The sequence below is a fragment of the Stenella coeruleoalba genome (assembly GCF_951394435.1).
Source record: "Stenella coeruleoalba genome assembly, chromosome: 9".
Taxonomy (NCBI): domain Eukaryota; kingdom Metazoa; phylum Chordata; class Mammalia; order Artiodactyla; family Delphinidae; genus Stenella; species Stenella coeruleoalba.
Window position 1 is genome coordinate 57,126,087 of NC_137155.1, and position 24,168 is coordinate 57,150,254.

Consider the following 24,168-nt stretch of genomic DNA (forward strand, 5'->3'; position numbering starts at 1 on the left):
GTCTAAAAGTCACACGGCCAGCACATGATGGAGCTGAGATCTGAGCTCAGGCAGCCAGGTTCCTCCTGGGTTTATGCTTTTAAACCACTACATTCACAATTTATTGATTCATGATTTCTAATACCCAAAGGCCTGATAATTATCATGGGTTACATTCTTAGACTAGATGCTAGAAGTTGAAATGATGCATTGTATGTTAAACCCGAGTTTCCAACAGAAATAAAGATATAATAAAGGGATACGGAGAGAGGAAACTGTAAATTTTTTATGGGAATGACCACAAGTAACATATTAAACCAATTATAAATGCCCTAATAGAATTGCTTAACATGTAAAGGTATAAATAAGTTCATTAAATACAGTCAGGCACGTGAAGCATTTTAACATGTCCAAGTTTTTATTTCCTTCATAACCCACGTAGTATTTTTTACTACTAGGTACAGCTGGAAGGAAAACCTCCAGGGTGGTAACACCCTAAAGCACTTCACCCAGAACTGCAGGTGGACCTTGCACCTTGAGGGGAGGGAGGAGCCAGGCCCGTGGAAAGCAGAGCCAAGAAGCAGACAGAAACGGATCTAATTACATCTGTGCCCAAAATTCGGCTGTGCCTGGGTTCAGGCCACTCCCCAACTCTTCAGTTACATGAAACAATAAATGCCCAGTTTTTGCTTTTAAAAAAACAAAAAAACACTTCTTCAAGGAGATGTCCAAAGAGCTTTAGAACTATTGATTGCTTTTTGATCCAGATATGTCTAGTTTGGTACTTTCTCTCCCTGCAAATTTCCCACTGAAAGCACAGTTGACATTTGAAATCAACTAGCCATGTTTTCTGCAGACTTTGAGGGAAAAAAATTCTGTTTTCTTTGGCTGCCATTTCATCGACTTCACTTGCGATAGTAACATCAGGGAAAGGAAGGGACACCTGTCCTTAAAATGTAAGAGTCAACTCAAATATACTTTGAATTTTTGAACTCTTAATCCATTCACCGCACTATTGTGCACAATGGCAAGAAGTTTCAAAGTTTTCACCTATATTTTTCCATTTCATCCCAAGTCTTCTCTTTGTCTTTTAGTAGTAAAATGAAACTCATTTTTTCCTTTATCAAACATTTTAAAACTAAATATAGCTATGAATTAGTACTACTGACATTTTAACACATCAGAAGTCACACATCCAAATTAACATTACCTTTTAAAGTAGGGGTCTTAGGAAATTACACTTGCTCAAATGACCAAAACGGTTTTTAAGCTGCTGGCATAAAAATCATTTATCAACAAATGTTTTCATTTTATTATGACAGAATATTTCCCCTCAGGCCCAAAGCTTTTTTATACCCTTTACCCTTCTCCTGTCATTTATCTCAATTTCACGTTCTCCTGCCCTCCACTGCTGTTGTAATCAATACTCAGAGGACCTCTTAGAGTCAAGACTCTGAGAGGAAGCAGAGCGGTGAGGGAGATGGGACGTGGGAAAAGAGGGTTCTGCCTTCCAGGCTCTGCCGCCCCAGTGTGAATCGCCCACGCAACTTTCCCACCGTGTGCTGGGAGCGGGGCAGGGCTGGGAGCTGTGGGCAGAAGCTAAGAGAGTCTCACGCTTCACTAATCTGGGACAGGCAGCCACCCAGAACCCATCCTCCTTCCTTCCCCACACCCACTTATGTATCTCAAGGAAGAGGAAAAGAAGGAAAATCTAATAACTGAGTCTGTGTCCTAGAACCCTCTGATTTCTATCCAGGAATCCAAGAGATCTCGTCTCCCTGACCTTCATTTCAGGCTACAGCATTTCTGTTTGTAGGTGAGCGAAGATTAAGCACAATATTTATGTAGCTCTCTATCAGAAATGAAACGACTCTTAAGAGTTACTTATTATTTTTCCCCTCAAAACCTGCTTCAGCACTTTATTACTGTCAAAATACAATTTTAATAAAAACTCCCTTCTATTATTTAGTCTTGCCACCTGAGACACATCTAATACATTGCCACATCCAACTCAACCTGTTTTATTCTCCACAGCACTAGGTGGACTGCTAGACACATGCAAGGTACTCAACCTGTATCGGTCGACCTAACGTAGAAATCTCTAGAAACCTGGAGAGGCTTCCACTTTTAAAGAAAATTGCTCCTTTGTCCCCATTCTTCACCTGGATAAATCCTTATTCTTGTGCTATCTACCTAAATGTCTAGTCTTCAGAGAACGTCCCAGACTGCCCTCTCAGCCAACGTAATGCAGATTTTACTGAAAACTGAAGAGACTCTTCTTTCCACATCACAATTTGGAATCACATATTTGTGTGATGTGATAATCTAACACCTCCTGTTGGTCCCCAAAGGCAAAGACTGTAACTGTTTTGTTCTGGGCTATATTCCCAGTACCTAGCACATAGAAAGTACTCAAGAAACATCAGTCAAATTAGTAAATTAATGAACGTCCTATCCCGTTTTGCTAAGAGATTCTAAGGTAGACTTAACCCATAGTGATCAAAGCAATAAAAAGTAACTTTTCTTCACAAAGAAGTGAGAGACTCTGACATTGTCATGTGAATAGAAAGCATTAGAAAAGGAAATAACAGCTCTGTAGAGCAGAGGTGAAACCAAGACTTATGGGAACTTACTTAGAGCTAACACACACACTCCTTACTGTGCCAAACACCATTTTAAGCTCTTTACATATACGAATTCATTTAATCCTCGTAACAACTCCCTGAGAAAGGTTATTATTATTATCCTTATTATTTTACACATGACGAAACAGATATAGAGACACTAAATAACTTGCCTGAGATTGCAGATACTAAGTGGAAAGGGCAGGTTCTAAACCCATTTTGTAGCTTCTAGCTGTACTGGTTTCCAGTGGCTGCCGCAATGTTACCCCAAGCATGGTGGCTTAAAACACAGAAATGTATTCTCACAGCTCTGGAGGCCACAAGTATGAAAGCAAGGTGTAGGCAGCACCATGCTGCCTCCAAAGGAAGATCCTCCTTTGCCTCTACTAGCTTCTGGCTGACCCTGGTGTTCCTTGGCTTGCCACAGTATATCTCTGAAGACTGCCTACGACTTCCCACGGCCTTCCCCTTGTGGCTCTCTGTAAGGACACTCATCATTGCCTTTAGGGCCCACCCGAAATCCAGGATGACATCATCTCAAGATCTTAAACCTAATTACATCTGCCAAGACCCTGTTTCCAAATAAGGTCACTTTCACAAGTACTGGGGGTTAGAACTTGGACATTTATCTTATTTAAAAATCACTTTATTGAGATATAATTCACATAACATATAATTTGCCCACCTAAAGTATATAATTTGATGGTTTTTAGTGTATTCACAGATATGTGCAACCAACACAATTTTAGAACTTTTCATCAGTTCAAGAAGAAAAATCCCATATCCATTAGCTATCTCTCCCCTATGCCTGCCTCCCTCTTTCCCCTCCTCTCCCAGCCAGCACTAAACAGCCACTAATCTACTTTCTGTCTCTACAGATTTCTCTGTTCTGGACTTTCATATGTCAGTGCTTCATCCCTTTTTATGGCTGAGTAATATATCATTGTATAGATATACCACATTTTGCTTACCACTGATGGGACATTTAGGTTGTTTCTATCTTTTGGCTGTAATGAATAATGCTGCCATTTATATACAAGTTTCTGTGTGGGTATGTGTTTTCATTTCTCTTTCATATATACCTAGGAGTAGAATTACAATCTCATCAGCAGTGTGTGATAGTTCAATTTCTCCATACTTCTTGTTATCTGCCTTTGTAATTCTAGCCAACCCAGTGGGTGTGGAAATCTCATTGTGGTTTTGATCGCATTTATCTGATGACTAATGATATTGGCATCTTTTCATGTGTTTATTGGTCATTCGTACCTTCTTTGGAGAAATGTCTATTCAGATCCTTTGTCCATTTAATTGAGTCACTTGTCTTTCTGTTTGAATTGTATGACTTCTTTATACATGCTAGATACAAGTCCTTATCAGATATATGATTAGCAAATATTTTATCCCATTCTATGGGTTACCTTTTCACTTTCTTGCTGTTGTTCTTTGGAGCACAAAAGTTTTCAATTTTGATTAAGTTTTATTTTTAATTTTGTTCCTCATGATCTTGGGTGTCATATTTAAGAATCCTTTGCCAAATTCAAGGTCATGAAGATTTCTTCATGTTTTCTTCTAAGATTTTTGTAGGACATCTTTTGGGGGGCCACTATTCAACCCACTGTATACCCACTCATTATACAATCCATCATAATAGATAACTATTATTTAATTCCAACAAATTTCATTGGTGCAAAACAACATATTAAACAAGGGTGTGGTATATAATCATTACTGGCCTGACATTAACTGATCCAAAAGAAATCTAGGCACTTTATTTTCTAGTAGACTAGTTTATAAATAGGTAACAGGTAGCTACATTTCAGAATCATCAAGGAAGATGCCACACATACACTTAAAAATGTCTCATACATAGATTTCATTAATTAGTGACTACACATCATGTAATTAAAAGAGCTAAAGCTCCAAAGTCAAAGACAGACCTTTGTTCAGATCCTGGCTCTTGCCATTCACTCACTGTGCAACCCTGGGGATGTTATTTAACTTCTCCAAGCATCAGTTTCCTGAAAATACTTCTGTTACAAAGATAAAATTAGATAATATGTACAAAATATTTAGTAAAAGACCTGACGCGTAGGAGGTACTCATTAAATATTAGTTTCTTTTCTCTCTCTTTTAAAATGCAAATGTCTCCTTCACTCAAGTGTAAGTCTTATTCTTAAGGTGGCCTTCCTTCACACCTACCTAAAATTAGCAACACTAAAAAAATAAGAATTTTGTTAGGAAATGGAGGTAAAAGGATAACTTCAGAATATGAGGCAATTCAGGCAGAGCATCAGAAAGCTCCGGAAATCCGGCAAGCAGCAGAAAAGAGATTCACAAAGGGATGATGACCATTTCAGTTCTCCATAGGCAAGTTGTTAAGTGCTACAGGAATAGAGGGAAGAGTAATGGCATTGGTCACAATTTGAAAGGCCCTAAGCTTCTGCTTTGCCAGTCCAAGGTAAATCAGTTTCCATTCAATTTCCACCTCTGTGTTACTAGAAGGGGTAGAAAGAGGAAGAGAAATTCATGTGATCTTTCATAAACACACACACACATGAAAACTTCGGGAACATTATTCTCCAAAATGCCAGAAGAATATGCTGTTATTACTTTGATTAAATTCTGTATTTAATTGAAGATATTTCCTCTGTTTAGAGACCAAGTACTGTTGTTACTCTTACAAATAAATATATAAACCACTGTAAAATGCCAACATCAAATAGATGTGTTATCCCAAAAAGTAATATCCATCTCCTCAGAAAAACAATCCATCCCAGACTGAATATCAGCTTGGAACTCTTTACCATCCTTGAAGATGGTAAAGCCACCTTTCCCAGAACAAAGAATTGATCAAACCTCTCCAACAAGTCTAAGTCCCTAAGCTACTTAAGGTCATCAGTAAACCTACTGCACTGGTGGTACAGTGTCAATATTCAGAGACTATATGGGCATAAGCAGCCACAACCCTACCCTGAAAAGTTCCAAGATGATACTCACACATCCTCAAACAACACTGCTGCCACCCCCAGATGGCATACAAACCATGATGGAGGAGGAGATGGAGGATATCCAGATCTGCAAGTAGCCTCTAAGTTGCTTAAACCTGTTCTTTATGTATGCATTGCATTTTCTCAGTATTTATTTCAAGCCTATTACCTAGAAGTTGACTATTTATTTGTTCTCTAACCTTTTTCTATACTTCTCAGGAATTTTTTAGTATTCACCCGGTTCTGGGATTACATTCAGCCCTCAATTACCACTCTACAACTTGTACAAGAAGAATTTCCTTCATATCTTGAAAAAAACCCTCTAAATTCAGTTACTAGTAAACGGTCTCATGTGTGTGTGTGTGTGTGTGTGTGTGTTTGTACACATATTTTACATATCATATAATATGCACATATATAATATTACATATAGAGAAATAAAACTAACAAGTTAACTTTACAAATCCATTGTGTATACTTCTAAGAAGATGTCACTTATTTGAATGTGGAACATCAAAATCTAGAAAACATTTTTAAACATCAAAATCTAAAAGAATCGGGGGCTTCCCTGGTGGCGCAGTGGTTGAGAGTCTGCCTGCCAATGCAGGGGACACAAGTTCAAGCCCTGGTCTGGGAAGATCCCACATGCCGCGGAGCAACTGGGCCCGTGAACCACAACGACTGAGCCTGCGCGTCTGGTGCCTGTGCTCCGCAACAAGAGAGGCCGCGATAGTGAGAGGCCCGCGCACCGCGATGAAGGGTGGCCCCCGCTCGCCGCAACTAGAGAAAGCCCTCGCACAGAAACAAAGACCCAACACAGCCAAAAAAATAATAATAATAATAAATAAATAAAGTTTTTAAAAAAATCTTAAGAAAAGGTCTTACCTGTTCACCTGCATCTAGAAACTCTTTGCATGCATCAGGGAACACATCATAAATAATGAGTGGATAGCCATGTTTCATGAGATTTTTTGCCATTGGATTCCCCATGTTGCCTACTCCAATGAATCCAACTGGCGTCTTAGAAGCCATTGACCTAGAACACACTGATTTCAATACATTAGTTTTAACAGGAGCAGTAACATGCTTTATTGTAAATATTCACTCAATATTAAGAAGTCATTGTGATTTTGATATTTTCTATCAAAAAAAACTTTTTAAAGATTAGTTTTAAACTAATGATCATTTAAAGATATCAACAATGTATAGGCAGACTAACTTCTGAGTATATAGTTCTCCAGGAAGCAATCATAAAATTTTAAGCATTCTCTCCTCTGCTTTCTATCTCTATAACATCCCCTTACTATTTTTAACAATAAACTTAATGTTATCATTTATTAAATACCTATTATATACTTTACCTGTTAAGTGAAGTATCCTAGATTCTCTTATCTATATTACCTTCTCTAATAATGTGTATTAAAAACTGAAAGTATTCAATAAAACCTGTATCTTGGACAAGGTCCAAGAATGGGAAAACGTTTTACCTTCCCACTTCCACATTTATAGAAACCACCCCCTCCAATGGTATAAAAAACAATCTTAATAAAAATGTTAAACCCAGAAGAATGTATTTCAACCAGAAGTCACCAGTTTATAAATGGGGTCCTAGGAGAGAGCAGGGGGACACTTCCATGGGCTTTCCATGGCCAGGGTAACAGTCTCGGGATCCTGAGATAACAACTCCGCGTACTTTCAGAGAAGGGGCATCTCCATTTACAGAAAAAGAAAATTGTTCTTAAAATGCTATATGCAGGGCTTCCCTGGTGGCACAGTGGTTAAGAATCCGCCTGCCAATGCAGGGGACATGGGTTCAAGCCCTGGTCCGGGAAGATCCCACATGCCTGCCGCAGAGCAACTAAGCCCATGAGCCACAACTACTGAGCCTGTGATCTAGAGCCCGCAAGCCACAACTACTGAAGCCCACATGCCTAGAGCCTGTGCTCCACAATAAGAGAAGCTACCACAATGAGAAGCCTGCGCACTGCAACGAAGAGTAGCCCCTGCTTGCCGCAACTAGAGAAAGCCCGCACACGGCAACAAAGACCCAACACAGCCAAAAATAAATAAATGCACACACACACACAAAAAAAAAGCTGTATGCAGATTTTGTTTGATTTGATTTTCTTCCTTTTTACAAAAGGCTTTTTGAAATCACACTGGGGCATACAATTCAAGGTAATGCTTTTTGCAAGAGAGCAGACAGGCTTCGCATCACCATGAAAATAATATTAGACACGATTTCTCTATTTCTAGATTTAGAACTCCTCTCAAGTATTTACTGCATGAGTACTATGACACAAGCAAGATGTGGTCCTTGCCCTCCAAAAGTTCACAGTCTAGTGAGAGAACAAAGAGAAATAACTCCACTTGCCCATTTCCGTATCATTTCCCAGCTTTATTTTTCCTTTTTCTTTCAAGGACTCCAGTTTTAAAACTGTGTCGTGCACCAACTAATCACAGTCACCCTTTTTCAGATCCTCCCAACTAATGGATCCCTGCTCCTCCTTCAACTTAATCTCAATGTAATGAGATTTCCTAAAAGCAAGTGATTTGAAGCCCTAATGCTTAAGAAATAGAGGCCTTCTTGGGTCAGAAGCACATTTCATTCCTATGAACTCCATGACTGTCTCTAACATTTCTGTTAAAGAGGGTGTCATTCCTGTGCATCATCACCTTACCAGTGCTGAGTTTAACATGCTGGGTATGATAGGAGTCCTGTGCCTAACTTTCTGGTTCACAAGGGGTTTAATGACAGAGAAATGACACCTCACTGAATTTTTATTTTGATATTAAGCAGAATGAGAAGTATACTTTGTAAGAGAACTCTAATACTAACAACTAGCATGCCTGACTACTGTGTTAAGCTTGAAAAGGTATAATTTAACTAAGAACATTAGAAACTAGGAATATTATTATTTAACTGCAGTTAATTTTAATAGGCAACTCACTCTAAGTCAAACACTTAACTATGGCAAGGTAGAACCATAATTCATTCACACATTCAACAAATATGAAGCAACTATCATATGTACCATGGCAGATGCCATCAAAGACACAAATGACATACAGTCCTTGCTTTCAACCAGCTTAAAACACAAGAGAACGACTATGTACACAGACACTAAAACATGAAAGTGAAGGATGAAGTATGAAAAATAATGCTGATACTAAAGAACTCATCTGGTTTGGGAACTTGAAAAAGCTAGCATTTGACCTGAGTATTCTAGGATGGGTATAGGCTTTCAAATGGAATCAGAGTAGGAACAAAGGGAGCTCCATATAGTAAAGGAATGAGTATGCACATGAGTATATGCAAGGAAATAGGAAAGCCAAGAAAAAAATGAATAATAGTAAAAGTTAATATTTGTGGCAATTTTACTACATGCCAGACACTATACTCAGTACTTTATAAATAGCACTGTCATCCCATCCCATCATTAAGCCTGTCTTCCAGCTCAGGTCCCTGACACTTGGTTAGTTTAAATAAAACGCCCAAGACTTTATAAGGTTGTAATGCCAAGATTCATATTCAGCCAATCTGACTCTAGGTTCTTCATTTTTAAGTGCCCTCCACTCTTCCTACAGGACGCACAAAGAAACAAAACAGCAAGATTAAGATTGAAAGAAAAAATGCAACCATAATGTGGAAGGCTGGGAAGTATGCTCTAAACAATTTGAGTGTATTTTGTAAGCAAGTGGTGGTACCCCAGACTGAATGTTTGTTTGGTCCTCCCAAAATTTCTATGTTGAAAAAATAATTCCCAGTGTGAGGGTATTTGGAGGTGGGGCCTTTGGGCAGTGATTAGATCATGAGGGGAGAACCCTCACGAACGGGACTAACGCCTTTACAAAAGAGGCCGCAGAGAGCTCCCTCATCCCCTTCCACCATGTGAGGACACAGTGAAAAGATGGCTGTCTTTGAACCAAGAAGTGGGCCCTCACCTGACACTAAATATGCCAGCACCTTTATTTTGGAATTCCCAGCCTCCAGAACTGTGAGAAATAGTTCTCTGCTGTTTATAAGCCACCCAGTCTATGGTATTTTGTTACAGCAGCCCAAACAGACTAAGACAGGTAGTTACTGAAAGGTTTGGGCAAGAGAAATGACCTGACCAAACCCATGCTTTAGGACAGAAATGAGGCAGCAGTGTACAATGGATGAACTAAAGGAAGAGCCTGGAGGCAAAAAGACCAACATAAAAGTGACTGTCTAGGTCTGTCTTAGTCCATTCCAGCTGCTGTAACAAATATACCATAGTATAGTTGTTATGATGACTTAAACAACAAGCATTTATTTCTTACAGTTCCGGAGGCTGGGAAGACCAAGATCAAGTAGGCAACAGATCCAGTATCTGGTGAGGGCTCACTTCCTGGCTTGCAGATGACCATTTTCTTGTATCTCTGGAGAGCAGAGAGAGAAGACAAGCTCTCCTTCCTGTTTTTAGGACACTAATCCCATTCATGAGGGCTCCACCCTCATAACCCAATTACTTCCCAAAGGCCCCACCTCCTAATACTACCACAGTGGGGATTAGGATTTCAACACATGAATTTTGGAGGGCTACAAACATTCAGTCCACAGTAAGGGCAGAGTTAATAAAGACTGGTGGCTATAGAAAAGACAGATATGAAAAATATTTCAAATACAGTAGTAAAAGGACAGAGTAATAGGTTGGATTATAATATAATTACAGAAGAAAAGGACAGTGACCTTAAAAACAAAGCAACAGAAACTATCCAAAACAAAACACAGAAAAAAGAATTTAAAAAATAAAAAGAACATTAGTGAGCAGTGAGACAGCTTCAACCAGCCAAACACATAGCGAAATTGGAGTCCTTAAATGAGAGGAGAGCAAAGTGGGGACAAGAAAAATATGTGAAGAACTAATGGGAAAAATTTCCAAATTTGATGAAAACCATAAACCCCATGCATCCAAGCTCAGTGAACCCCAACACAAGAAACATGAAGAAAACTATACCAAGACACATCATAATCAAAATGCTCAAAAGCAACTGGCAGAAAAAAGACATTATGTACAAAGGAACAAAGATAAGAATGAAGGCAGATTTCCTGTCAGAAACAAAGCCAGTGAGAAAACAGGAGAGCATCATCTTTAAAGAACTGAAACAAAAAACAACTGTCAAGATAGGAATCTATCTAGCCAGTGAAACTGTACAATTATAGATGTTTGAGTATGTAGAGAGGCATGAGGAAACTGATGGGGGAGGGGTGAATGCATACATTCACTGTCTTGATTGTGATGATGGTTTGATGGTTTCACAGGTATATACACGTCAAAACTCATCAAACTGTAAATGTTAAACAGGTGCAAACTGTAAATGTTAAACAGGTGCAGTTTATTGTAAGTCAACTATATTGCAATAAAGCTGTTTTTAAAGAGTCAACATGTTTACAGAAAAAACAAACAAGAGAAGACATTTCTCAATCTAAAGATACTGAAGTGATATATCAACCGAATGCAACGTGTGAAGTTTGAATGGATCTGGATTTGGGTGTTGGGGGTGAAAGTCTTATGACATTCTAAGGAAAATTATGAAATTTTAAATATGAGCTGTATATTAGGATGATACCAGGGAAGTGCTAATTGTCTTAGGTAATGGTAATTTGGTTATGTAGGAGACAGTCCTTCTTAGGAGATTCACACTGAATCATTTAGGGTTTAAAGTGTCACAGTGTCTGCATTTTAATTTCAAATGATACAGGTGGGATATGAATATACTTGGAAAGAAATAAAGCAAATATGGCAAAAGGCTGGTTAACAACCGTTGACACTGAGCAAAGAGTACACAGATGTTCATGGCATTATTCTTTCAATACTTTGAAATTGTTCATAATAAAAGAAGGGGGAAAAACTTAGCACATCTCAAAAAAAAATCACAAACATGACAAAACACAAATAACTAGGAAGAACACTTGCAACACACGATAGAAATAGGGCTACTTTACTATATATGCAAATAACTTTAAAATCTGGAAGAAAAATGTAAATAATCCATTGTTTTAAAGTATGCCAAAATCACAAAATGACAGTTAACATAAAATATTTTAAAAAAACTTTGAAAAAATGCTCAACTTCTGTCATAACCAGAGTAATGCAAAACAAAGCAATGTAATACCATTTTCACCTATCAGCTGGACAAATGTGTTTCTTTGATAAACTCACACCTGGTTAGAAAGGACTGATAAAACATATACTCTCATACACTGTAGAATTGTATTTTACGTCATCCTTTTAGAGAGCAATTTGAAAAAAGGATCTACATTTGAATTTTATTATAAAATTTAAATTTAAAATGCACATACTCTTTGACCCAGTAATTCCATTTGCAGGAATTTATACTACACGTAAGGGGTCAGCACACTTTTTCTTAAAGGGTGAGGGGGTAAACAATTTCAGTTTGGGGCCACGAGGCCTCTGTCACAACTATTCAACTCATCCGCTATAGTTTTAAAACAGCCATACACAATATAAAAACAAGTGGCTGTGCTTGTTTTCCAATATAAGTTTATTTACAAAAACAGGGACCCAGCTATTGGGCCACAGTTTGCTGACCTCTACTACATATAAACTCTGAACAACACAAAAATATAGTTTACTATAGGAATGTTTGTAACAACAGAAACATTATAAATAACTAAATACACATTATTAACAGGGCACTTAATTTATAATAACTAAATATACATTAACAAGGTACTTGATATTTCATAGAAAATCAATACAATGAAATAGTATGTAATGTTCAAAAGAATGTGATATATCTATCTAAAAGTATAAAGAAAAAAATCTCCAGGACATGTTATTAAGTGAAAAAAAGCAAGACGCAGAGCATTATATATAATAACATACAGTATATGAGAAAAAAGAATACATATGCGTTAAACGTTTTCAAGTTTCAGTAAGATGCTTAAGAAACAGCAGTTACAGCTAGAAAGTTGGACTGATGGGTCAGAGTTAGAGAAAAGACTCTTACTTTTCATTTTATAATCTTTTGAGTTTTTACCATGTGCATATAACTTTTATGACTACTTTTATAATAAATGAAATAAATAAACTGGCACACAGTGAGTGTTTAATAGTGTTATATGAATGAATTACTAACTAGAGAGAGCTTTCATCAAATGAGGATAAAAGTCAGTGCTGAAGCAAGAGTAAAGACAGTGATAAAGTGGATCCATCAAAGGTAATTTGTATTGCAGCAACCATTAAGCAAACGCTGCAGGTTGACTCTCCAATATCCTTTCCTCCCAGACCTATGGTGAAGTTCCAAATTACCTAAACCAATTATGGTACCTGCATCTCTCTGCAAATGACTGTTCACAGATTGGCAGCCCTAAGTAAAAGATTTAGAAAAATCTTTTTTAAAAATCTTTTTAGAAAAATCTGTGAAAAATCAGAGTATGTAATAGGAAATGAACTAGAGATTAAAGAAAAGATTGTATCTAATCAGCAAACTCTTGTGACTCTCCGTAACACTACTTAAGCGGCAGCCAGGAGGAAGAAGAAACTAGCCAGAAAATTTGGCAAAGTTAGTTTCTAAATATACAGATGTAAATTTACAGATTATGACCTTTTCTCCAATGGGACATGGACAAAGTTATCCACATGTTGGTAACATGGAGTGCCACCAAAAACCAGGAGACTCCAGGTTTCAAAATGCAAAAATTGGTAATAGGTTAATTACTTTACACTTCTAAAAGTTTTTTTTCTCTCATCAAAGTAATTCATTGTAGAAAACTGAAAAATACGAAAAAGTATAAAGTCATAAGGGAAAAACTTAATCTCACTACACAAAAATAATCAGTTAGCATTTTGTATAGCCCTTCCAGTCTTCTGAATGCATTTTTTCATTATGAGACTCTATACTGCATACACAACTTTGTGTCCTACTTTATCACATATTACGTAATAAGCATTCTTTTTGCTTCAATGCTAAGAGTTACTAAACTAAGGGTAATGACTTACTCTATAAAGGCCTTTATTATTTGGGTCAAGTTATTTTAGAAATACAGTTGACCCCTGAACCATGAGTGGGGTTGGGGCACTGACGCTCCTCACAAAATCCAAGTATAATTTACAGTTGGCCCTGCACAACCTGCTCCAATCTGCAGGTTAAACCAACTGTAGTACAAATTTATTGAAAAAAATCCATGCATAAGCTGACCCATGCAGTTCAAACCCATTTTGTTCCAAGGTCAACTGTATTCTCCTTATGCAATTTCACAAGTTTAAGGTCAACTTTTGGTCCCCAGAACCATGTGCAGCTTTTCAGAGTTTCATGTGCAACCCTAGAAGCTAATGTAAAGAGGGAAAAAATGGCATATATTTGATTTATACAACGAGTTATGCTGTTTTGAAGGCAGAGTTCGTACACACACAAAGAGCCAATAATGAAAAAGAACTGTATTCCCATTTCTGTCTATAATGCTGGCTAATTTTCCCACTCCACTTTTGGTCAGGTGGTTGCTTTAAGATGATCTGTTACAAATTATTTTTCCTTGTACTTGTTAGTGAATCAAATGACTGTAGAGGGTCAACATCTGTCATTTTTTTGTCTGTACAAAGAAGTCTGAAACTAAATTTAATTACCTTTTAAGATAAAACATAAAACTTACTTTTATTAAATGGTGATGAAATAGTAATGTATGAAAAAAATAGTAATGTATGTCTAGTTTAATAGTTCTCATTTTTCTATTTCCTTTTCAATGCTTTAAATATTTTAAAAGTAAGACATGCTATTACCAGCAACTTTTAGATGTCATTTTTTTCAAACTGTAAATAACTGTATAGATCTTTATAATATTACCCTCCATATGATATAAACATCTTAAACATACCATGGAGACAAACATCCCACAGAATTCAGAACACTAAATAATGTTACTATTTGAACACAGTTCTTTCTCTTAATGTCCCTAGACTCCAAACTGGCACATAATTTTTCTTTTAAGACTCCAACATCAAAAAAGTTAACACTTTTGCAGTAAATTAAAATTAACAAAAATGTTTAAAACAATTCCACAGAGTAAAAACAATTACTGAAGCATTTTAAACAATCATCACACACACAAAAAAATTTTTTTAATTTGTCATAAATCTATATTCTTACAATGTATTTGGGTCAAAGAACAAGATCATATGCCAAAGTAGTCTACCAGCATTTCAAGGTAGGCCTTTCCAGTCTACAGAAGCATTTATTATAGTCACAGGCCTCAGACTCTTCTTCCATAAATTTTAAGAACTTTCCTGTAACTCTAAAAGGTACTTCAAGGGTTCATTAAAATACCGTTAGAACACCTTGTAAAACCACTAAACAGCACGTATGTCTTCCTTGACTAATCAAAACTGAAAGAATTGTGCATTCATGTGAAAACTGGTGCTACGTTTACTACTGCAGAAGAGTGATTTTTTTTTAAGTATCTCCAATGTAGGAGGCATTTTTTGTAGTTCAATACATGTAGCTCGAACAGTGGTTACACTCAAGTTTGGCAATTTCTGTGAGTTTGTATCTCATTACTGTGATTCTGTATCAGACATCTGTTCTCTCCCATCATATGGAGCTTTCCCTTTTAAAGCCAGAGAGGAAATTCACTCTTCTGCTTAGATTTTTACTGAGGGGGAGGAAGGGAAGCTGTTAAGAACTCAATTCCCAGCCTTTTTTTTTAAAGTAAAGATCAGAAAAAATTAATACCAAGGCTTTTTCAATCTCCCAAGTATGAGCGTGCTAAATAGTGCATTTTCAAAACTAAAAATTTTACAGGAAGACAATGGCAGTTTCCCCACAAATCAACCTATTTTCCAATTAAAGAGGAATCCTGCTGTAGAAGAAAAGTGCAGGAATCATAAAGAATCAAGGACTACTTTCTAGATCCTGCTGTAATATCCTAATTCACTTATCCAAGGGGCTTTAGGTTCTTCCATCTGAAAAATGAAAGATTAGTTCTCTGTGGGTCTAAAAACTGCCTCTTCCTAAATCGATGGTTAGCTTCCATAACTTATAATGATATGAGGGGTGGGAGGGGACGGAAGCAGGATAGGTTCAGGCCACAATTTTGAGAACGTTGAAAGTATTCTGGTTAATAATTTGACAGAAGTGTCATCTTCAGGAAGCCCAGTTACAGAGAAGCGGTGGAAGCCCGCCTGGCCGGTCAAGGGTGACTTAAAACTTTGCTGGAAAGACTGATCACCTGATTCGTAAGACTTCACTTGTGTAAAAACATCAGAAACAATTAAGGTGATTAAAACAAAAATCAGGGCTGCGGCCGGAGAGCGCGCCCACCCGGGGCGCTGCAAGGCCAGCCAGCGCTGCAAGGCCAGGGGTCGCTGGGGTGGGTAAGGGGTAGCCCCTGGGGCTGGGCCCTCCAATTGTCCTCAAAGCCCTAACTCCAAAGAAGCAGGACTCGGACCCAAATACTCCTCTCTCTACCCCAAGCTCTTCCCATTCCTTCCTAAGTCCCAAAAGGACGCCGAACCCCATTCATCTAGATCTGGGTGGGGAGAATGGGGGGAAGCACTAGTGGCGCGGGCCGCAGAAGAGGCCAGGCCTTGGAACCAGTCAAAATGTTGGGTTTTAAGCCCCGATCCAACCGCAGCGCCTCCGGTGAAAAGACCTCTTCAGCCATCAGAGAGCGCGAAGCGGGCGGCCGGAGGAGGGACTGGGGAAGAAGGCGCGAGGTCCTTACCCGCTGCAAGGCTGGCCACTGCCGGTTGCTGCCGGCGGCTCCAGTACCGCAGGCCGGAGGCGGCTCCACGGAGCCGTAAGGAGGCTGCCATGCTGCCCCCGCCCCGCCTCCCCACGGTGACCTCCGCGGCTCCCAGCTCACCCACTGACTGCTAGGGTGCGTGGTGCGGCGGGCGGGATCGGCTGCGGCGTGGGGCCGCATGCGCACGCGCTCTGCCGCTCGGGGCGGGCACCTACCCGCGAGGGGAGGAGCGCGGCCCCGAGAGGCGCGGCCCGGCGGGACATAGGACGTCAATCCCCTTACGGACAGGGAATCAGACCAATCAGAATTCCCACATCCTCCGCCCTTTGCGAACCACGAATAGGAGGCCTTCTCGGAGTAGCACATCCGGAGCCCTGGCCCCGCCCCCAAGTTCCTCCTCATTTACAGACTGAGGGCTGGAGTCTCCTTGTTTACCAAAACGCAAAGGATTTGTGGGAGGCGGCGGCTGTCACTCACGACCGCCTCCTTGGAGCATCTGACCCTCAGAACCGCCCCCTTGGAGTGTTGTAACTGCATGTGTTGCTTCTTTGCAGTCAAGGGCATAACTTTGACTCGCGGCAGCTGCTCCAATAGTTAAGCAAGAGCAGAAATTCCCAGTCTTTACAAGTACAGGAATCCACTTTTAACCTCAGTAAAACGTGGGTCTCTTGATGTTAGCATTTGTATTTTTAGTGTCTGTTCGTTGAGAAACATTCACAGAAATCTACCATGAATGCAATAACTGTTTAAAATTATTTGATTTTATTTTACCCAAAAGTTTCTCCATGAACTTGAAAAATTGTAGGAAAACAACTTAATATTGTTTTCTTTGAAGGATAGAATTGCTAGAAACTTGCACTCTCTATTCCAGTATATATTCCTCTAATGTTTGAAAATCCTGCATCCATTTCATAAGTAAAAACTAAAGGTAAATGAAAATGCAGAAGGTAATGTATATGTATGTGTCAGAGAGAAGGAGACATTCATTTCTTGTATCTGTGCTTGGTGTACATATTTGAATCTTTGAACCCTTGGGCGATAGTTAGCGGGGTTCTCATCCTCTCTGAGCCCATGAAAGGGTTGGGAGCCATGGGCACACCAAAGAAAGACTTGCAGTTTTTACGGAAAGGTAGTACAGGAGGAAAGAGTGAGGAGTGGCTAGGGCAATAGGAACCACTCCCCTGAATTCATTTTATTTATTCACGTGCCTAGGTTGTTCTTAACCTTTTAATCTGAGTAGCAGAATCAACAGAGTTGACTTTAACCTTTTTTAACCTCTGCCCAGTCACTCACAGGTGTTGAAAGTACCTTAAGGAATTGGATAATTTCCTAGGAGGCTCTCTCAGTGTTCTTGACATGCTAGCAATGTTTCCAAAAACTGGTTCAGAGTGCAAGATCCGCATTTGTAACTGATAGAGAAACAATTTCCTTCTTTTTCTTTCTCTCCACCCTAAGCCTCTACTCCACACAAACCAAAACCGGAGGAAAGGAGGAAGACAAGGAAGAAAAAATTATTTCAGGTATTGGGGACAGTCTCCTAGATTTGGGTCCCTGCCCAAATCTATTTATTGCTTTCTGGAGCATTTCCTACCTGATCCTCTCTTCCTGGTTTATTGAGTTTTAGCTGGAATAGACCTCCTGCAACCAATAAATATAGCCCTACAGGTTTCTATAATTAACTGCTGAAATGCTGTCTGCCTTTCAACTATGTGAACCTACATAGCAGAGCTATTTACAACACAGGCCGACATATCAATTGATCTCCCAGCTCCTAAGGTTTATATCCCTATCCTCTTGAGATTTTATATCCGATCAGGTGGTTTTTGTCATTTTTATTGTGAGCTACTGTTTTTGTTTCTCTAGGTTGTTTATAGGGCTCTCCTCTCGAAAATGAATATTTCTTTACAAAAGTCTGCCTCTTATGAACAGCATTCTCCTAGGACTGGAAGGGGAGAGAAGAAGGAACTCAGAAAGTAGAGGAAGCAGAGATAAAGCTGCACATGAGGCCTTTTCAATTTGCTTTTCTTAAAAAACAAAACAAAACAAAACAGATGTGCTGGCTTTGAAAAGGGAGTGAGCAGCATTGAAAGTTTGATGATTTTGGCTCAACTAGGACCAGGGGATAAGTTACAATTTCTCCATGTTCCTACATCATGTGTTTTAAATATCTCCTCATGGTAGCCCTATATTGATTCATAAATTAAGGCTCTAAGATTTTCATAAAAGTTTTCTCATAAGTATTATGATTTTTTTAAGTAACTGTTACTATTTGAAGATGCTTACAGATCTTATTGGATCTGAAAAGGCAGTTACTCCTTATGGCTGGCTTTAGTTGATGCCTTCCTGATGTCTTTGTTGGAAAGGCCCTGTAACTTCTCCCTAAGTCACTGCCAAGTAGTTTTGCTTGAAATTGTGTTTCAACGCATTATAGGCGCTTTACTTCTGCTTCTGGGAAGAAGTAGTGGATATATTTTTCTCTGTTCCTCCCACTAAGTACAACAAAACTCTGGACGTTATATCTAAAATAAACATAATGAAACTGAGTCCCTCTAAAACCAAATTCCCTTAGTAAGTCTATGATTAATCTCTCTACGCAAACCTTTATTCCCTTTCTTGTCCCACCCCTGTACCCCTCAAGATTGAGGAGTATCAAAGAAAAAGGGGGGTTTGAAACTGATCAGAACCCTGAGGGGCCTTCCCAGGTACAAAAGCCCCTCTATGTCTTCCATTTCTTGTTTGTAGGAAAAAAGGCTTTAGTCTCCTAGGTCTTTCCTGTGTTCCAAAGAGCGGGCTCAAGCAGTTAATGATTAGGACTATAGAATCACAGGACTCCCTCCTAAAGGGATATAGATAACAATCTGATGCATACCTTTAAGTTGCTCTACAGACGCTGAGACCTTCACCCAGGTGGAGGATGGTGACTACACCCTGACGGCAAGCAGGTAGACCCCAGACTGGTTGGGATCAGAAAGCTGAGATTCCCAAAACATCATCTTGTTATTTCACCACCAACTGATCAGAAGAAGCTGGTCATGCGTTCCACAGCCCTCTACCCTAACTGTCTTTAAAAACCCTTGCCTGAAAGCCATTGAGAAGCTCAAGTCTTTCTGAGCATGAGCTGCCCATTCTACTTGCTTGGCACCCTGCAGATAAACCCTCACATTTGCCGCAAACACCCACCCAAGTCAGAGTTTGGCTTTCCACACTGTGGGCACACAAGCCCTTGCTCTGTAACAATAAGAAGATTCTGAAAGGTGGAGAAAAGAAGGCATACCAGCTAGAGACCACAGGGTCCAAAGAGGAACACAGAGGTAAGTTCTTGGGTTTTCATTTAGCCTTTTAGATCACATACTAGGTACTGGAGAACCCAAAAACCGTAAACCCAAAGTTGCTAAGAGGCACAAACCAAAATGCCCCAGGAAAAGGCTACTCTCTTTAGCCAACGGACCAAAAAGGGGCAGCCTAGCAAGACAGATAACCTTCAGAAAATAATCACACTACTGTAGACAAACACTGCATCATAAAAACCTATGGCCCCACTCCCACCCATGCCGGCAAAGGCCAAGTGAGGAGCCCGCTTCCACACGCTAAAGGCCATAATGAGACACCTCAACATCCTAACGCCTCCGTCCCCCTACACCTCAGTCCCACTGGTGTGGTATCAGAGAAGGCCACGTAAAGAGCCAGGACTTTTCCCATTTCTGGATGGTAACAAGTACCTATCCACACATACTCCCCACACCCCTGTCCCCAAGGAGTCACTGGAGACCACATGGGGAGCCTGGACTTCCACCCCCAACTGACAGCAATGAGGTACCCCTCCCTCTCCTGGCTAGGGTGGAGTCAGAGTGGCCTAGTGGAGAGGCCGGACTTCCTCCACTACCCTCCCCACCATGGTGTCAGTGGAGGCCACGTGGGGAATGCTCCTACCCCTCTTAGCTAGGGATGCGTCAGTGGAAGCCCAGTGAGGAGTTGAAACTGCCACTCCCACCCGCCAGTAATGAGAAGGCCCACCCCCACCCCATAGGTGTCAACAGAGGCAAAATAGGGAGCCTAGACTTCTATCCCCACCTGGCATTAACAAAGACAGTGCCGTGGGACTTCCCTGGTGGTCTGGTAGGTAAGACTCCACTCTGCCAATGCAGGGGGTCCAGGTTTGATCCCTGGTTGGGGAACTAGATGCCTCATGCGTGCCTCAACTAAGAGTCCGCAGGCAGCAATAAGAAGCCCGCATGCCGCAGCTAAAGATCCCACATGCCGCAACTAAGACCCAGTGCAGCCTAAATAAATAAATAAAGACAATGCCCTCCTCCATGCCCTTGCCAGAGCAGTGTCAGAAAAAGCCAGCTGAAAGAGGGGATTAAAATAAGATCCAGAGTGCCGTAATATCTAAGACATCCAGGTTTCAATCAAAATCATTCATCATTAAAAAAAAAAAAAAAAAAAAATCATTCATCATGGGCTTCCCAGGTGGCGCAGTGGTTGGGAGTCCGCCTGCCGATGCAGGGGACACGGGTTCGTGCCCCGGTCCGGGAAGATCCCACGTGCCGCGGAGCGGCTGGGCCCGTGAGCCATGGCTGCTGAGCCTGCGCGTCCAGAGCCTGTGCTCCACAACGGGAGAGGTCACAACAATGAGAGGCCCACGTACCGCCAAAAAAATAAAAATAAAAAAATCATTCATCATACCAAGAACCAGGAGTTGTGTAAACTGATGAAAAGGAAAATGTCAATACAAAGGTGACACAAAAGTTAAAATTATCTGACAAATGTTTTAAAGCAACCATCAGAAAAATACTGTGATGAGCGGTTAGAACACACTTAAAACAAATGGAAAAAAAAATAGTCTCAGCAAAGAAATAGAGGATGTAACAAAGAAATAAACGGAAATTTTAGAATTGAAGACTGTAATAACTGAAAAAAAAATAAAACAGTGAATAGGAAGCTAGAACAATAGAAATTACCCAATCTCAACAACAGAGAGAAAATAGACGGGGGAAAAAAACAAAACAAACTAAAAAACATGGCCTCTGGTGAACGTGACAACAAAAGATCTAACATTCATATCCTCAGAATCTGGGAAAGAGAGGAAAAAAGACTTTCCCAACAAGGCCCATGCTATCTAATCATTTTTACATCTGTCCCCAAGCTATTATTCTTTTTCACTCACCTCCACGATAAAATGATACTATCTCCCTTGCCAGATCGCTCTGAACTCCCAGGCTCTCTCTCTCTCTCTCTCTCTCTCTCTCTCTCTCTCTCTCTTTCTCTCCCTTTCTTTTCCACCACAAGTTCTGGTATCCATTCTCTACCCCCTACTCTTTAGGACTCAGTTCTAAGCGACCTTCCTCGTACAAACTCCCAGTTATAAAATATTTCACAGGTATGAAATGTGCAGTGTGGGGAATATAGTCAATAACAGACCTTATGGTGACAGATGGTAACTAGATTTATCATGGTGATCATTTTGAAATGTATAGAAATATAGGATCACTATACTGTGCACCAGAAACTAACATGGTGCTGTAGGTCAATTATGCTTGTAAAACAAAGTCATAGAAAAAGAGATCAGATTCGTGGTTACCAGAGGCAGGGGGTGGGGGGTCAGGGGAATTGGATGAAGGTAGTCAAAGGCATAAACTTCCAGTTATAAGATAAATAAGTACTAGGGATGTAATGCACATCTTGATAAATATAATTAACCCTACTGTATGATATATATGAAAGTTACTGAGAGTTAATCCTGAGTTCTCCTCACAAGGAAAAAACTTTTTTTTCTTTTTCTTCTATTTTGTATCTATATTAGATGATGGATGTTCGCTAAACTTACTGTGGTCATCATTTCATGATGTATATAAGTCAAATCATTATGCTGTACACCTTAACCTTATACAGTGCTGTACGTCAATTATATCTCAATAAAACTGGAAGGAAAAAAATAAATTAATGACCTTCCTCAAGAAATTTTTTTTGGGGGGTGGGGGAACGGACAATAAGTAAGCAGTCAAGAAAATGATCGAGGGACTTCCCTGGTGGTCCAGTGGTTAAGAATCCACCTTGCAATGCAGGGAACTACGATCCCACATGCCGCGGGGCAACTAAGCCCTCAGGACACAACTACTGAGCTCCTGCGCCACAACTAGAGAGAAGCCCACGCACCACAAGGAAGAGCCCACATGCCGCAACAAAAAGATCCCGTGTGCTGCAACGAAGACCCGATGCAGCCAAAAAATAAAATAAACATTTTAAAAAAAGAAGAAAATGACAAAGTTTGGTTAAGAAACTATATCTAAAGGTACTTTCAAAAATTGTACCAGTTAGCATCAGCTTTAGCTGAATGAAACAGAAAGGCAAATGATAGCAGTCTGGTTTATCGTCACATAAAAGAAGTCTACATGTAGACAAACCAGGGTCATTATGGCAGCTCTGAGTTATCAAAAACCCAGGCTCCTCTTTTTGTTTTACTATCTAGCACTGGTTTCTAGCTTCATGATTACTTCACCATTCATGGTAGCTGCTGGTGATCACAGATAACAGAAAAGGAGGAGAAAAGGTAAATGAAAGGGACATGCAGTGGACTGTCCTCATTTTCAGAATTCTTCCTTGTAAGTCCCACCCAACAATTTCCCTTCCCCACTGGCCAGAACTTAGTCACTTAGCCATTCTTAGCTGCAAAGAAAGATTAGAAATGTAGTCTTTTAGCTGAGTGGGGCAGGGCAGGGGTTCGGGGGTGGAGGGAGGTGGAAGGAGAATGGATTTGGAAAGACAATGACCAATCTTTGCCACAGGCAGTTTCAAAAATATTTTGGAATATAAAACATTGATAAAATAATCGAATTGTGTCCCAAATTGAGAGCATATCTAAATACATACTGTTACATTTGTTTAAATGGATTAGAGGGACTTCCCTGGTGGCGCAATGGTTAAGAATCCTCCTGCCAATGCAGGGGACATGGGTTCCATCCCTGGTCTGGGAAGATCCCACATGCCACGGAGCAACTAAGCACGTGCACCACGACTACTGAGCCTGCACTCTAGAGCCCGGGAGCCACAACTACCGAAGCCGGCGTGCCTAGAGGCCGTGCTCCGCAACAAGAGAAGCCACCACAATGGGGTGCCCGCGCACCGCAACAAAGAGTAACCCCCACTAGAGAAAGCCTGTGTGCGGCAGTAAAGACCCAACACAGCCAAAAATAAATAAATTTATAAAAAATAAATAAGTAAATAAATGGATTAGAGTTTGTTACATATATACATATTTATCAATATGTATATGTATACACAGGTTAGTATATACATAACAACTCCTTGTTCTGGCATCTGAGAGGGCTTAGAAACAATGATATTCCAGTAGCAAAGAGCATACCTAGTATTTTGTGTTTTCCAGCTACATGTCTACCTTTGACTGTGGTGGTCAGTAACTATCAAACCTTATAAATATGGGTTACACAAGGTTATTGAATAAATTTAATTACAAAGGTAGGTACTATTTTTTTTTTTTAACTCAAAGAAGGATGAAAAGCTACAGAGTAACAACAATGGCTGTCAACCTCAGACAGTGACGGAGCAAATTAATACATGAACACGACTCTAGACAGGTTACTAAACTGGAGCTCCAAGCAAAATATGGTCCCTAAAATGTACTACAGTGCTTGTTCATTTTAATTTAGTTTTTAAATGAAGTATAGTTGATTTACAATGTTGTGTTAATTTCTGCTGTATAGCATAGTGACTCAGTTATACACATACGTACATCCTTTTTTATATTCTTTTCCATTATGGTTTACCCCAAGATATTGAATATAGTTCCCTGTGCTATCAGTAGGACCTTGTTGTTTACCTATTCTATGTG

The 24,168-nt window shown here is 39.8% G+C and overlaps 1 protein-coding gene across 2 annotated transcripts in view; it reads right to left on the reverse strand.

Annotated features, from left to right (window-relative positions):
* Positions 1–16,486, reverse strand: part of HIBADH (3-hydroxyisobutyrate dehydrogenase) — a 132,958-nt gene extending 116,472 nt beyond the window's left edge. For both annotated transcript variants that reach the window (XM_079931869.1, XM_079931868.1), the window contains exons 1-2: positions 16,299–16,486; positions 6,476–6,636 (exon numbers count right to left, since the gene is read on the reverse strand). In XM_079931869.1, coding sequence (XP_079787995.1) covers positions 6,476–6,636; positions 16,299–16,389 — 252 coding nt within the window. In that variant the 5' untranslated portion in view covers positions 16,390–16,486. The remainder of the gene's footprint in view (positions 1–6,475; positions 6,637–16,298) is intronic.
* Between the last annotated feature and the right edge of the window lie 7,682 nt (positions 16,487–24,168).